Source organism: Carlito syrichta, unplaced genomic scaffold (genome assembly GCF_000164805.1).
Source record: "Carlito syrichta isolate Samal-C Ts95f unplaced genomic scaffold, Tarsius_syrichta-2.0.1 Scaffold288107, whole genome shotgun sequence".
Lineage (NCBI taxonomy): Eukaryota > Metazoa > Chordata > Mammalia > Primates > Tarsiidae > Carlito > Carlito syrichta.
In genome coordinates, this window is record NW_007232203.1 from 1 (window position 1) to 15529 (window position 15529).

The 15529-nt window shown below is 40.2% G+C and overlaps 1 protein-coding gene across 2 annotated transcripts in view; it reads left to right on the forward strand.

Annotated features, from left to right (window-relative positions):
- The first annotated feature begins 2238 nt into the window (after positions 1–2238).
- Positions 2239–15529, forward strand: part of LOC103255420 (kalirin) — a 234685-nt gene continuing 221394 nt past the window's right edge. Inside the window, exon 1 of one of the 2 annotated variants that reach the window (XM_021710102.1) lies at positions 2239–2361. In XM_021710102.1, coding sequence (XP_021565777.1) covers positions 2239–2361 — 123 coding nt within the window. The remainder of the gene's footprint in view (positions 2362–15529) is intronic. The other variant, XM_021710103.1, reaches the window with a different exon arrangement.

The window sequence follows — 15529 nt, forward strand, 5'->3', positions numbered from 1 at the left end:
TCTCGAACCCGCGGGCTCAGGCAATCCACTCACTTCAGCCTCCCAAAGGCACGGGAATACGGGACCCAGGGTGCCATGCCAGAAACCTGGTTATTCTTCCTCACCAATCAACCATGTGTCCTCAATACTGCTCCCAAGAGGCTGTCAAATCTGCCCACTTCTCAGACTTCATCACCACGTTTCCAGGTCCTCACTTTCACAGGATTTCTGTCGCAGTCTCCTAACCATTTTCTCTGCCTCATCTCTCTTGCTCCAGTGCACATCCCATACTACTATCAAAGCACACTTCACACTTCATTGCTCAGCTTAGACCCATCCACCAACTCCTGAAAGCCGACAGTGTGTGGTTCAAATTCACTGAATCCTGTGTGCAGGGCTCTTCATGGCCAGTCCCTCCCACCTACCTCCCCAGCCATACCTTCTTGGCATCAGGCTCCAGAAGCATAGCTGAGGAGCCTTCAGTGTCCTCAACACACAGTGCTGTCCTCAGCTCTGCCCTTCTGCCTGGAGCATGTATCCCATGAGCCTTCACTTGGCTGATCCCCACCTGAGTCAAGGTTCAACTCAAGTGTCACCTACTCTGCGAAGCCTTCTCTGCTCTTCCCTCGTCCTATTCCTTCAAGGGTAGGTGAGGTGCCCTCCTTTGGGCTGCATCAGTAGCCCATATTGGCCTCTATTGTATTGGTAGATTTTTTTTTTTAGTTGTAATTTCAATCGAGTTGTGTGCCAGGCTGTACTACGTGATATCTGAGTCCATGTCAGCTTTTCACACTGGCCTTTAAGCCACTTACACTCAAAACCACATTTTAGTCATTTTTGCCTCTCTGTTTCCTCCAAGGGTGCCCCATAAATATTGGTTGAATATAACTGAAATAGTAAATTAACTTTTCTGTTAAAGGGAAATAATGGAATAAAGCTATGATTTTGCCCTGGAAATCTGGCATAATCTTTGCAGCTTCTCAGCCTCTCCCTATAACTAGACTGTAGCTTTTATTTTATCCCAAACCATGGAGCGTAAGGCCTGAGTAGTGCAGTCCTCTTTCCAAATGTGCAGTTTCACATCTTTTCTAGCTATGTCACTTGACTACTCTGGGCAGAGAATTACAGAAAATCCAACTTAAAGTGGCTTGAATAATAAAAAGAATGTCCTGGTTTGGGTCCTAAGGAAGTCCAGAGACAAGGTGGAGATCAGGCAAGGCTCAGTCAGGGGTCTGCCTGTTCCTACAGTTGTCTTGGTTCTACCCCTTCTCTGCTTATTAGCTTCACTCCCAGGCTACCTGGAAAATGACTGCATTAATTTGAGTTTAGGGTCACACAGGACAGTATCAGAGGAAGAGAAGCTGTATCTGAACAACTAGGGTTCTGTTTTTCCAGAAGTTTCCAGCAAGCTTCTCCTCACATTTTATTGTGCTGAATTGGATCACATTCTTCTTTCTGAGACAGTCCCACTGGTTGGGAAATATCATGCACTGGTTGACTTGGTCTGGTGTCCTGAAGAGCTAGGGGTCTGGTCAACTCCCTTGAAGTATGTGCATTGCCTAGAGGAAGAGTGGATACCGCAAGGAAATCAGTATATGGAGCTAAGAGGAAGAAAGTGGCTCAATGCCCATTGTGCTAGGACCAGGCCATACTTTACCCTTAAAATCTTTCTCTTCTGGTTCCCAGTGGGTTATAACAGAAACCCTGGAATTGTGAAGTTGTGAAAGAAAAGTTAAATCAGTTCAGAATCAATGCAACAATGCATGTGGTTGGGCAGTGTATAAGCGGGACAGGGCCATGTAAGGATACCCCTATTGCTTCCTTCGAGAATTTCTCTCTTCTGTTTGTGCAGTAGAGCATGAATTAAGCCTCCCAGCTTGTCTCCTCAGCATCAGTCCCTAAAGCAAGCATGGGGCCTTTTTGAGACTTTCTAAATGTTTTTTTACAAAGGGCCAGTGACTGGGGAGAGTAAACAGCTTCCTCTCCCATCTCCCAATTGTCTCATTCATTTTCTCTTTTTTCCCTTAGGCTCTGTAGAGCCACACAGAGACTGCTGGTAGGTTCTTCTCTGAAACTGAGGACTCTTCTGAGAAGCCAGGCTGTGGCCCACCCCTATAAAAAAATCTGAATCTCAGAACAATAACTGGTTTTCACTGGACACCAGCAGGAAGCCTCTTTTTTCTTTCCAGTAGCTCTGAAAGTTTTGCCTTCTTGTGCCTATGACATTCTGATTATTCTATGCCTTTTTGTCCCCTCTAGATGTTCGACTGGATAAGCCACAACAAGGAGTTATTCCTTCAGAGCCACACAGAGATTGGAGTCAGCTACCAGCATGCCCTAGACCTCCAGACGCAGCACAATCACTTTGCCATGAACTCCATGGTGAGCTGAGGGGCTGTTCTCAGCACTGCCTCAGGGTTGAGAGGAGGTGGAGGGGAAGGAGGGGGAGGAGGAGGAGGACAGACAGAAACAGACTTCTCACCCGAATAAGATTGAGGAGCCCTGAACCTGCGGACCCTTTAGTGTTCCAATTGCCAGGATAGGGACATGTGCAGGACATGTGGCCAGCCAGCTGTGCCTGCAGCAGATTGTGGTTCCATTTCTGCCTCCAGACCCCACTTTACACCATGAAAGGAATGTGCTTGGGGTTGTAGGAGGTATTAGCTCAGCTCAAGACTAGAAGAAGGGAGAGTACCAGTTCCACTTGACTGACTTAACCGACATATTTTGGTCCCCAGCATGTGTGAGTCACTGAGCTGGGATGGTGAAAGGCCTCGAGCTGTAGCACATTGGAAACGGTTGAAAAACTGGGGCTGTTTAGACTGGAAAAGAGAAACTCTAAGGGATATGTGATTGCTGCCTTCAAATATTTGAAGGGCTACCTTAAAGAGAAAAGAGTCGAATTGCTTTATGTTGGTCTAGGAGGCAGAAATATCCAGGGGATGGCAGTTTGAGGAATGTCCAGGGGAGGTAGGATATGGCTTGCAGGGTGGAGGTGGAGTGGAATGCAGTGGGAGTTAGTGCTCTCCCCATGATGGGGAGTGTTCAAGCAGATGCTGAATTCAAAAAGGGATATTTGCAAGCTGTGTGGCCAGATGGAACTTACCTTGCCTCTGTATGCTTTGGTTTCTTCATCTGGAAAATAGAAATACTAATAGCTACTGTACAAGGTTGTTGCGAGGATTCAATGATTAATTGATAAGTAATTGGAATTTTGCCTGGTACCTAGTAAGTCATCAGTGAATGCTGGTAGTACAGTAATGATAAAGGTGTAGGAGTCTAGTCCAGATAACCACTATTATCTCTCATAAACCTAACACTTAGGGATAATTTTTTTTCCTGGATGGTTGCCCCAAGAATTTATTTCAAAGTCATATCTGCTTCTTGAGTTTATTGTGCTTCAAACTCCTACAGCCAAAGTTTGCCTCAACGTATCTCTGTTTCTCCTCACTGCCACCTCTTCCTACTTGCACCTTTTGTCCAGAAGAATAGCTCTACATCCCCCATACATCTGAAAACCCAAGATACCTATTGCTGCAGCTGGTGATGCTGGGAGTGGGACAAATGTTAGAAAAACAAAACTATGCGGGATTACAGAGACCAAGAAGGAATTGAATTTCGTTTCCTGCTTTTTGAAAAAAGCTCAGACAATTATGATGTAGCTTGATATGTGCAGTAATACAAATATACTGAGTTAATGAAGAACCATAAAATCTCAGTGGTTGAAAATAACAGAGCTTTAGTTCTTGTTCTTCCCACACACCCATCCCTAGCTTATGGGAGACCTGCATATCACAGTCACCCAGGGGCCAGGGCTGATGGAGCAGCCACCATGTCAGATGCTGTTGTTGCCTTGACAAAGCATGTAGCCAAGCACACATGCTGACTCTGAAACCTTCCACCTAGAAGTGACACATTCTCTCACATTTCATTGGCCAATGCCAATCTCACATGAATACATCTGACTTGAAGTGACTAGGGATGTCATGCAGTCCTGCCACATGTTGGTAAGGAGAGAGCAGGAGAGGCTTTCTAAAGTTTTTACAGGACCAGTGGCTAATGACAGGCACAGAGAGTCACCAAAGAGAGTTAGGAAGAGATGAACATCATGAGATTTGCATAGAAAGATCACTCTGGCTGCTGAATAGAAGGTTGTGAGAACAGGCAAATCATCAACGCTGATTGTACACAGTCTTGTGTCATCGTCTAAATGTAGAAACTCATTCTTTTCCAGCTAGTCTCATATAGTTACTTCTCACCTCTGGCTTACTATAGTCAGAGGAGCAATTGATCACAGGTAATTAAGACTGTGAACTCAAATCTAGTCAAGTTTGATTATTTGTGTTCCTTGTGGATTTTCCTGGGTAAGTTTTACAAATTCTGTGCCAGAATCTTCCTGTCACCTTACCTCTTGGCCCTAAGGCAAATGAACTCATTTTAATAAGAAACAAAGACAAACGTGATTAGGGAGGTAAAGTCTTCAACCAAGCCTCTAGAAACAATGAACTGCAAAGTTAAATAGAAATAACCTTTGACTTTGAATATTCTCCATGGCTGCCCTTCTCTGTTTATAGGGATAACTGAGAGTTAACGGCACAACAAAAACCTTTCCTCTGACAGATTTACTGTTGAAGTCTGCATTTTTAGGACAAAAAGTTAGGAAAGAAATTTACCAAAGGGAAGTATCTTCTGGAACTGGGGGAGAGAAAAGAGATTTAATATACAATAGCCAATTAGTATGTTCCAGCCTATCTTGTAACCTCCTCACTGTGAATGCACACAGCACTCAGAGGCCTCCTTAGCCTGATTAGGCTGGATCTCCTCTCTGGCTGCAGGACAAGGGAAGGGAGATCTCAGGGTTGCTGGATCAAATTGCCTGGGTACCTGTACTTTATCAACAGGACTTGGTACCTTTGTTAACCAGGAGGTTTGTAGGTTTGTTATTAAAGGAAACTTCCTGCAAAGAGGGATATCAGTATCCTAAGCTGGTGAGAGGAAGGAATCACAGACTCCCTTCTGACCTGAGTGATGGATGTTGCTGCCAAAACACATATGAATATAGGCAACTACTGCTCAAGTCCAGTGACTATAGGAATGATTATTTATTCAGGGGAAGTGGAAATGTAGATTGTTCTGTAAACTCACTGAGGTGTTTTTGTTCTTGGAAATTATATACACACATATATGTACACGCACACTCATACATGTAGATGCAAATGTAGTATACTTTGTTTTAGGCTACAGGTGAGTCCATTGGAATTGAAGCTTGTTTTACTGCAGAAATAGAACTTTGGTTCCGGGAGGTCACAGATCCCTTTGAAATCCAATGACTGTTGTGAGTCAATATATTCATGAACACCTTTTTTCAGACAATTTCAGGAGACTCAGGGAAATCCTAAAGTCTATAAATAAACACCCCCAATTTAAGGTCCTAAGAACCTCATAACTTATTTATTCACTCATTCAACAAAAAATTAAGAATCAGACATTGTGCTGGATGTTGAGCATATGGTGGTAAACAAAACAAAGATGATCATGTCCCATGGAGAACCCAGTGTAGAGACAGATGTTAAATGTATAATCTCACAAATAAATATATAATTGCAAACGAGTAAGTCTTATGTTAGAAGAACAAGGAATATTTTGACAGAGTATAACAAAAGAGACCAATTTAAATAGGGGGTAGTCAGGTCAGGTACATTTTTTTCTATCAAAAATCACATTTACTTAATATTCATTGCTCATTCATTAATAGTAATTGACAGCCTGTGAATTAACTCTACTATGTACCAAATAGCTTGTAATTTATGAAGTCCTAGATATATCATTTTGTAAATGAAAATAATCAACTAATAACTTACCTGGGTTGTTTCCATGTGCTTAGTGTTTATACACTGGTTAAAATCCCAACTCAAGCTAAGGAGACCATTACTGATGCATTAATTTTCTAGACTGCCATAATAATACCATAGACTGGGTGTCTTGAACAACAGAAATGTGTTTACTCACAGTTCTTGAGGCTTGAAGTCCAAGATCAAGATGTCGGCAGGTTTAGTTTCTCTTGAGGTTTCTTTCCTTGGCTTACAGATGGCAGCCTTCTCACTGTGTTCTCACATGGCCTTTGTGAGCACACACCCTTGGTATCTAGAGAGATACAGAGGGATATCTTAATCTCCTCTTTTTATAAGCACACAAGTCAGATTGGATTAGGTCCTACCCTAATGACCTCATTTTTACTTAATTACCTCTTTAAACACTCTATGTCTATATGCAGTTACATTCCGTGGTACTAGGGCTTAGGGCTTCAACGTATAAATTTTGGAGGGATGCAATTCAGTCTATAACACAAAGAAATAAATGCATATTATTGCATTATGGAAGAAAAATCAGAAATTTTCTAAATTTCATCTATGAATTGGTATCAATAGAGGCCATCAATTATTAACATACCAAGAGTGTGGGAGTAATACTTTACTAAGTATGGTACATTAATAACTATTAAAGAAGTTAAAATTGATTGATCTTTAGATTTTTTTCATAACATATTTTTTGCTGTTCCCACCGGGGAATCCTTAATGGGAAGATCTTTTGGTCTCAGTAATAATAACAACAACAAAAATAATCTACCTACTAAACCGAGTAGGAAAAGAGTCTCTGACTTCTTACAGTGCCTCAGAAAGCCAGGTTTCCTGAGCTCTCTGGAGCCTTTCTCTTTCTTAATTCTACCTTCTGTTGTAGAAGCCTTTCCCATAAATTTTTCTTCCCCTGAGTGTGGTTGCCTTCTCAGATGAGAGAATGGGCAGATGGAGGTGAAGTTGGGTGGTGATTTGTACAGAACAGTCATATAGCCATCTATGTTCTGGTTCTTCCTGGGACTCTCACAGGAGTCTATACAAACATTATTTACAATTTTAATTAGCTGTTTCTTTAGGGAAAAAATTGCTAATGGCTTCTGTCTAGAGTTTTAAAATATGAAATGATATTCATTTTCTATTATTATGACTGTGATGATTCACATTAGTGATAACACTATGCAGCTGGATGGGAGGAGTCTTTTCTGCTGCAGCATGCTAGATACCTGCTTTAATCCTATTAATTTGCTCACCAGAGGCACATATTGCCACTTGAACGTGTACAAATCAGACCAATTGCAGCAAAGACTATGGTGTTTACTCTTTGTTTTGAGGGAAAATTACAAATGGCAGCACCAAGGGAAAGTCAGATCTGGTATGAAAGAAATAAAGATTCTGAGGCAGGTGGTTTCCTGACCCCAATCTCAAAAACCTTGCCCTGGGGTTATTTGTCATCTTTGATTCTTGGCATCCCCAAACTATGATTCTGCATTAATTCTTCATCTCCAAACAGGCAGCACTTTCTAGAATGACAGAATTTCTAGATTTTGGTATGAAAAACAACACTTGCTGTTAAGTAGCCAGTATTTGACCCTGCCATGGCTGTAAAGCTAAAGCGCTCAATCTTATCTGGTATGACTTAGTCCTTTTTTATTTTTATTTTTTATTTGATTTGGAGTCTCACTCTGTCGCCCAGGCTGGAGTACAGTGGCACACTCACAGCCATCCCAGCATCAACCTGCTGGGCTCAGGTGATCCTTCTGCCTCAGCCTTCCAAGCAGCCAGAACTACAGGCACGCACTACTATGCCTGGCTAATTTTTTATTTATTGTAGAGACGAAGTTTTGCCAAGTTGCCTGGGCAGATCACAAACCCGCAGGCTTAGGCAATCCATTCACCTCGGCCTCCTAAATTGCTGGAATTACAGGCTGAGCTACCGAGCTCACTTGACTTAGTCCTTTTAGTACAAAATTTTTTTTTTCAAAGAATCATGTAGGGAGCCTGCTAAAAATGCGCATTTCTTTTTAACTTCCACCCCAGTTCTGGAAAATCATAATTTCTGAATGTAGGACCCCAGGAATCTGCATTTTAAACAAGCTCCTCGGTTGATTTATATGCACACTAAAGTTAGAGAACTGTTTTTCCATGAATATATATATGAAACAGTCACTCATTAAAATAAAAATCACAAATTCTGAAGAGCAGTCTACTTCCAGCATGACAATATGAAGAACTCTGCAGGCCTATTTTCCATTGAAACTAGTGAAAATTATTTTGAAACAACCATTTAAAGTCTTGGGAAGTATTCCTAAATGCACACAGCAAATGAAAAACATTTTTTCAAGAAAATCTACTAAAACTCACTAAGAACAGTGAGCTTTTCCTTTCCCATTCCAGCTCAGTAAGATTTGAAACTCCACTCCAGACAGCTGCAATCAAGAACATAGGACCATGGCTGTACCATGGGTGCAGTGCTGCTGAAAATACTAGGGCCCCAATCACTCTTAGGCAGAAATTCAATTCTGGGAGGGACAAACCAAGAAGACCTGAGGCTATTCACCCCACTCCACTGAGCATTCATCTCCTAAAGTGGGGGCATCACTTAGGAAACCACACCATTGTCCCAGCTCCAGAACCATGGAGAGATTTTGCTTAGGAATAGAAACAAACTATAAAAAGAGAGTTCCAAATCTTTCCCCAAAGAAACTGACTTCATTTGGAGTAGGAAGTTGAGAAGTTCAAGCCTCTCTCAAAAATTCCCTTAGAGAGGTTATGATGAAAGAATTGGAAGAAAATGGTAGATTAATTGGAGATATAGGCTAAACTTTAGTCAGGTTATTTTGCCAGAGAGAATCAGGGAGAGACCTCCTGAGGCCAGAGCAAATCTCAAGTGCTGACCTCAGGAACTATCCTTTCAGAGGGGCCCAACTTTGACTGGATAGGTCTGTGGAACGATGTATGCCCAATACATTGTTAACGTATAAATGAATCTACATAGCTGGAACGCTCAAGGAACTACAAGGTGGATAATGCAACAAGATCCACAGGCACATTATAGTAAAATTTCTGAAAGCCAAAGACAGAGAAAATATTGAAAACAGCAAGAGAAAAACAACTTGTCACTTATAAGGGCATGTCAATAAGATTAACAGCTGATTTGTCATCAGAAATAATGGAGGCTGGAAGGAAGACAACATATTCAAAAGGCTTAAGGGGGGGAACTATCAACCAAGAATTCTATGTCTGACAAAGCTATCTTTTCAAAATTAAGCTGAAATAAAACTATTCTGAGATAAACAAAAACAGAAAATTTGTTACTAGCAGATGCACCTTATAAGAAATAATAGGCTGGGCTCGGTGGCTCAGCTTGAAATCCCAGCACTTTGGGAGGCCAAGGCAAGTGAATTACCTGAGCGCATGGGTTTGAAACCAGTCTGGGCAATTTGGTGAGACCTTATCTCTACAATAAATAAAAAATTAGCCAGGCATGGTAGCACGCGCCTGGCGTTCCGGCTAGTTGGGAGGCTGAGGAGGAAGGATTGCCGAGGTCCAGCAAGTTGATGCTGGGGTGGCCATGAGTGTGCCACTGCCCTCCAGCCTGGGTGACAGAGTGAGACTCCAACTCAAAAACAGAAAGAATAACGGGAGTTCTTTGGCTGAAAACACGTGACTCCAGACAGTAGTTTGAGTCTACACAAAAAGACAAAGAGTACTAATAAAGGTAATTATGTAACTTTAAAAGACAGCAAACATGCATATTTCTTCTCCTTTCTTCTCTTAATTGGTTTCAAAAGCAGTTGTAGAAAGTGATGTGTATATAATGTATTTTGGAGCCCGTAACATGTAAAAATGTCATGTATTTGCCAGTAATAGCACAAGGGAGGTGGGTGGGAGCAAATCTGTACTGGACTAAGGAAATTACTCCAGATGGTAACTTGAATCCACAGGAACAAAAGAAGTGATTCTAATGATAAATAAGAAGGTTAATATAACAAAATCTTTAAACTTATGCTAATTCTCCTTTATTGTCTCTGATTCTTTAGAAGTTGTACAATTATAAAAGGTGACCATTATAACAACCTAATGTTGGGTCTATAACATTTATAAATGTAATACATATAACAATGTCACAAAAAGTCGGGAGAGAGGATAAAACTCTATAGGAATAACACTTTATGTTACTTTGGGATTAATGAAATGAAGACATACCATATCAAAACTTGGGGGATGAAGCTAAAATAGTGCTTAGAGAGAACTTTATAGCTGTAAATACCTGTATTCAAAAAGAAAAAATATCAAATTAATAACCTAAACTTTCACCTTAAGACACTGGGGAAAAAAAGAGAAAACTAAACCTAAAGCAAGCAGAAGTAAGAAAATAACAAAGATTAGAGTGGAAATTAATGAACCAGAAAACAGAAAAGTGATAGAGATAGTAAATGAAACCAAAACCTGGTTTGTTGAAAAGATCAACAAACTCGACAAAACTTTAGCTAGAACAACCAAGAAAAAAAAATTGCTAGACTCAGAAATGAAATAGGGAACATTACCACCTTACAGAATAGACAGTATTATAAAGAAACACTACAAACAACTGTAAGCCAATTATATAACAGATGAAGTGGACAAATTCCTAGAAAAATACTAACAGCTGACAATGATTCAAAAAGAAATAGATAATCTGAACAGACCTATAATAAGTAAAGAGATTGAATTAGTTAGCAATCAAAGAAATATTCTCAAAGAAAAAACCAGGCCCAGATGGCTTCATCATTTAATTCTACTAAACATTTAAAGAAAAACTAATACTAATTCTTCACAAAAATAAATAAATAAATAGAAGAGGAGGAAGTATGTCCCAACTCACCTTAAGAGGCCAGTATTACCCTGATACCAAAACCAGACAAAGCCATCACACAAGAAAACTAAAGACTTATATTTATTATGAATATGGATGCACAAATTGCCAACAAGATGCTATCAAATCAAATTCAGCAACATATAGAAAGAATTATGCACCATGACCAAGTAGGAATCATCCTAGAATTGTGCACATGGTTTAATATCAGTAGAATAAAAAACACAAACCACGTGTTCATCTCAGAAGACCCAGAAAAAACAACTGACAAAATCCAATACTCATTCATAACAAATACACTCAACAAACTAGGAATAGAAGATAATTTCCTCAACCTGACAAAGGACATCTACAAAAACCTTACAGCTAATGTTATATACTTAATAGTGAAAGGCTAGAGACTTTCCCCTTAAGATCAGGAACAATAGAAGGACACCCTTGCCACTTTTGTTCAATATTGGAGGGACTATCCAGGGCAATTATTCAGAAAGAAGAAATAAAAGGCATTCAGATTGGAAAGAAAGCAGTAAAACTATTGTAAGATGACATGATCTTGTGTATGGAAAATCTTAAGGCAGCCAGTAAAAAAAAATGATTAGAACTAGTAAATGAGTTCAGCAAAGTGGCAGGATACAAAATCAATATACAAAAATCAATTGTATTTTTATGCATTACAATGAACAATCTGAAATTAAATTAAGAAAATAATTTTATTCATAATAGCATCAAACATAAAAAAATACTTGGGAATAAATTTAACAAAAGAAGTGTAAAATTTATACTCTGGAAACTATAAAATGTTGGAAGAAATTAAAGGTATAAGTAAATTTTTTAAAATCTCATGTTCTTTGACTAGAAAACTTAATATTACTAAGATGGCAATATACCCCATATTGATCTACAAATTTATATCTCTATCTGAATCCCAGCTGGCTTCTTTGTAGAAGTTGGCAAGCTGACTCTAAAATTCATATGTAATTTCAGAGACTCAGAATAACCAAAATAATCTTAAAAGAGAACTAAGTTGGAAGACTCATACTACCTAATTTCAAAACTTACTACAAAACAACAGTAATTAAGACAGTGTGGTACTAGCATAAGGATAGATATATAAATCAATAGAATAGAATTGAGTCCATAAATAAACCCATCTGTCTGTGGTTAACTTATTTTTGACAAAAGTGCCAAAACCATTTAATGTGGAACAAATCATCTTTTCAACAAATGGTCCTGGGACAACTGGATAGTCACAGGCAAAACTTAATTTTGTGTGATCTTTATCACATTGAATTAAAAACAGATAAATTGGACTTTATCAAAATTTAAAACTCAGTGCATCAAAAGAGAAATTCAAGAAAGTGAAAAGACAAATCATAAAGTGGGAGGAAATATTTTCAAATCATTCATCTGATAAAGGACTTGTATCTGTAATATATAAAGAACTCTTATGACTTAATAATAAAAAGACAAATATAGCCCAATTAAAATGGACAAAGGATCCGATAGCCATTTCTTCAAAGAAGATAAACAAATGATCAATAAGCACATGAGAAGATGCTTGACATCATTAGTAATCAGGGAAATGTAAATCAAAACCAGAATGAGATCCCACTTCCCATCCTCTAGATGGCTCTAATAAAAAAAATCTGATAACAACAAATATTGGCAAGGATGGGAGAAGTTAGAACCCTCATCAGTGGCTGGCAGGAGTGTAAAATGGTGTAACCACTTTGGAATACAGTTTGGCAGTTCCTTGGACAGTTAAACAGAGTTGCCATATGACCTAGTGATTAAACTCCTAGGTGTACACACACAACAAATGAAAACATGTCTACACTAAATGTCAATATATTGTACACAAATATATTGTACACAATATATTGTACAACATTATTTATAGTAGCCAAAAGGTGGAAAAGATCCAGATATCCATCAACTGATGAATAAACAAATGGATGAATAAAATGATGGGTAAACAAAATGTTGTATTTACTGAGCTATTATTATTATTATTTTTTTTTTTTTTTTTTTTTTTGAGTTGGAGTCTCACTCTGTCGCCCAGACTGGAGTGCAGTGGCCGCTCCCGGTCACCGCAGCCTCGACCTGCTGCGCTCCAGCGATCCTTCCACCTCAGCCTTCCAAGTAGCTGGAACTACAGACGCACGCTACCACGCCCAGCTAATTTTTGATTTATTGTAGAGATGAGATCTCGTCAAGTTGCCCAGGCAGGTCTCGAACCTGCGGGCTCAGGCAATCCACTCACCTCAGCCTCCCAAAGTGCTGGGATTACAGGCTGAGCCACCGAGCCCAGCTCTGAGCTATTATTTATTAGGCTGTAAAAAGGAATGAAGTGCTGATATGTGTTACAACATGGATGAATCTTGAAAACATTTTGCTAAGTGAAAGAAGCCAGTCACATAATACTACGTATAATATGGATTCATTTATAAGAAAAGTCCAGAATGGACAAGTCTTTAGAGAAAGAAAGTAGATTAGTTGTTGCTTAAGGTTGGGATGGAAGGGGAGTAAGGGAGTGGTAGCTAATAGGTACAGGGTTTCTTTTTGAGATGATTAAAACATTCTAAAACTGATTATAGTGTTGGTAGCTCATATTGGTTTACTAAATACTAATATACTAAAAACCACTGAGTTATACACTTTCAATGGATGAATTATCTGGTACGTGAAAAACTGTTAAAAAGAAAAAGGAGTCAGGCCAGCCACGGTGACTCAAGCCTATAATCCCAACACTTTGGGAGGCCGAAGCGAGAGGATTGCCTGAGCCCACGGGTCTGAGAACAGCCTGGGCAACCTGGCGAGACCTCATCTCTACACAAAACTAGCCAGGCGTGGTAGCACGGGCCTGTAGTTCTGGCTACTTACTTGGAAAGCTGAGGCGGAAGGATCACCTGAGCCCATCAGGTCGACACTGGGGTGGCCGTGAGCGTGCCACTGCACTCCAGCCTGAGTGTTTTGTAAGTGGGGCTTTACTTGCTTTAAGATATAGCCTGTTTAAACCTTAAAGGGAGTGATCATGACAACACATGGACACCAAACCTGGTGGTGGTAGTGAAGCTAATGTGGGTGGATATGTGTGTGCCACTCAACCCTCACTCATTTGTGCACTCAGCAAACTTTTGCTGTTTGTATTCTTCGTGCTCTTTTACTCAATACTGAGAACAAAAAGGTTCATTTTTGACACAAAGTTAATCTTCAAGAGGCTTTAAATTTAGCCATCCTCAAATTTATGTACCCAAGGCAAAGAGAATTTTGCCCACTAGCACATAAGCTGTTAAGGGCAGAGCTTTGTCTGTTTCATTCACAGCTATATCCCCAGGATGTATAACAATGGCTGGCACCTAGCAGATGCCTAATAAATACTTATTGAATGAATAAGGATACTAAGCATGCCACAGCATTCGTCACCAACCTTGAACAGAGTTTGGGCAGCAAAGATGCAGAACTGGTAAGGAAGGGCCTTTACTTTTGGGGGAACCCAATAGCACATGACTCCAGTAGAAGCTGAACAACACCTCATAGAAGGTGAGTGAAGACACTCATTTCCTTCAGGGATGAGCCTGGGAGCTAGGATGCTTACTGACTAACATCCAGGAACTAGGGGACTGGGTGGTCTTTCAAGTTCCCCTTAACCCAAACATCTTTGTTTCTAAGATCCTTATCCTAAAGGTGAAAGTAAAGCCACTAAAAAGTGCCCCTCTGTGACAAAAATGTGATCTAGCAGTTGCTGTTAACACTGGGGTTCCAAAGGCAGGCCTTCTAAGGAAACCTGTGATTGCAAAGTACTGCATGTATCCCATTTTTATCCCAGTCAAGTTGAACAGGATGCAGTGTTTGTGTTTCCACAAACAGCCTGGTGGTGGAATTTCCCTTTTCTTCCAACTCAGTAGAAGAATTCAATTTTATTTTCTGATCTGCTCAGGATTTATTTATGACCCTTGCTCTTGGCACCATTGTCAACATTAAACTAGACCAAATAGAGAGAGGAGTGTGCTTTGAATTCAGCTCTAGTGAAGCTAGTGCATGTCTAAGGCAGCAGTCTTCCACTCTTGCTGCCCACTAGAATCACCTGGGAAACTTTAAAAAAATACTACATACGGGTCCCACCATTGATTTAATTGTACTGTGGTGAGACCCAGGAAATCCATATAATACACAAGGCTGACTCCCCTTACCTGCTGCCCAGCCACCTGGCTTGGGTCCCTTCTGCAAGGCGTCTCTGAGCTGACCCACAGGTCTTGACTGGTGACTTAATTTCTGACTCATGGTTGGTGCTGCCTGGCTCAACTTTCTCTCTTAATCACTTACCATTTTCCAGGCCCCTGATTTCCCTCCTCTCCTCCTGGTTCTCTGCCCACAGCCCTGATGCCCTCTTCTCTAGCTTCAATCCACTGCTCTCTGAGGCCTTCTGTCAGCATGTTCCTTGCCCCTGGGTGTTAACTCCTGAGCCTTGTAGCTCAGTTTACACACTCACATATACATACTCATCTGTAGCCACTGCTGGCTCTCTGTCCAGTCTGTAGCTGCCAAGCAGTTAATTTGTCTGGAATTTAGCCAAAGCTGACTTATGCCTTTCTTTGAGGTCTCCTGGAGTTGAATGAAACACAGTGATCTGTGAAACACAGTGTGTTAGATAAGACAATATACGTGGACGGTCTTAAACTGTAATACAGGACACAAATATGAGGTATCAGTAATAATAAACAGCCGCAATGTTGCGTATGCCATTTCAGGACATGGTAGTAGTCGCCTAGGGTACCAGATGAGGGACAAGGATTGATCAAGAACATACAAGCAAGATGTTTTTAAATCAAGAAATTCA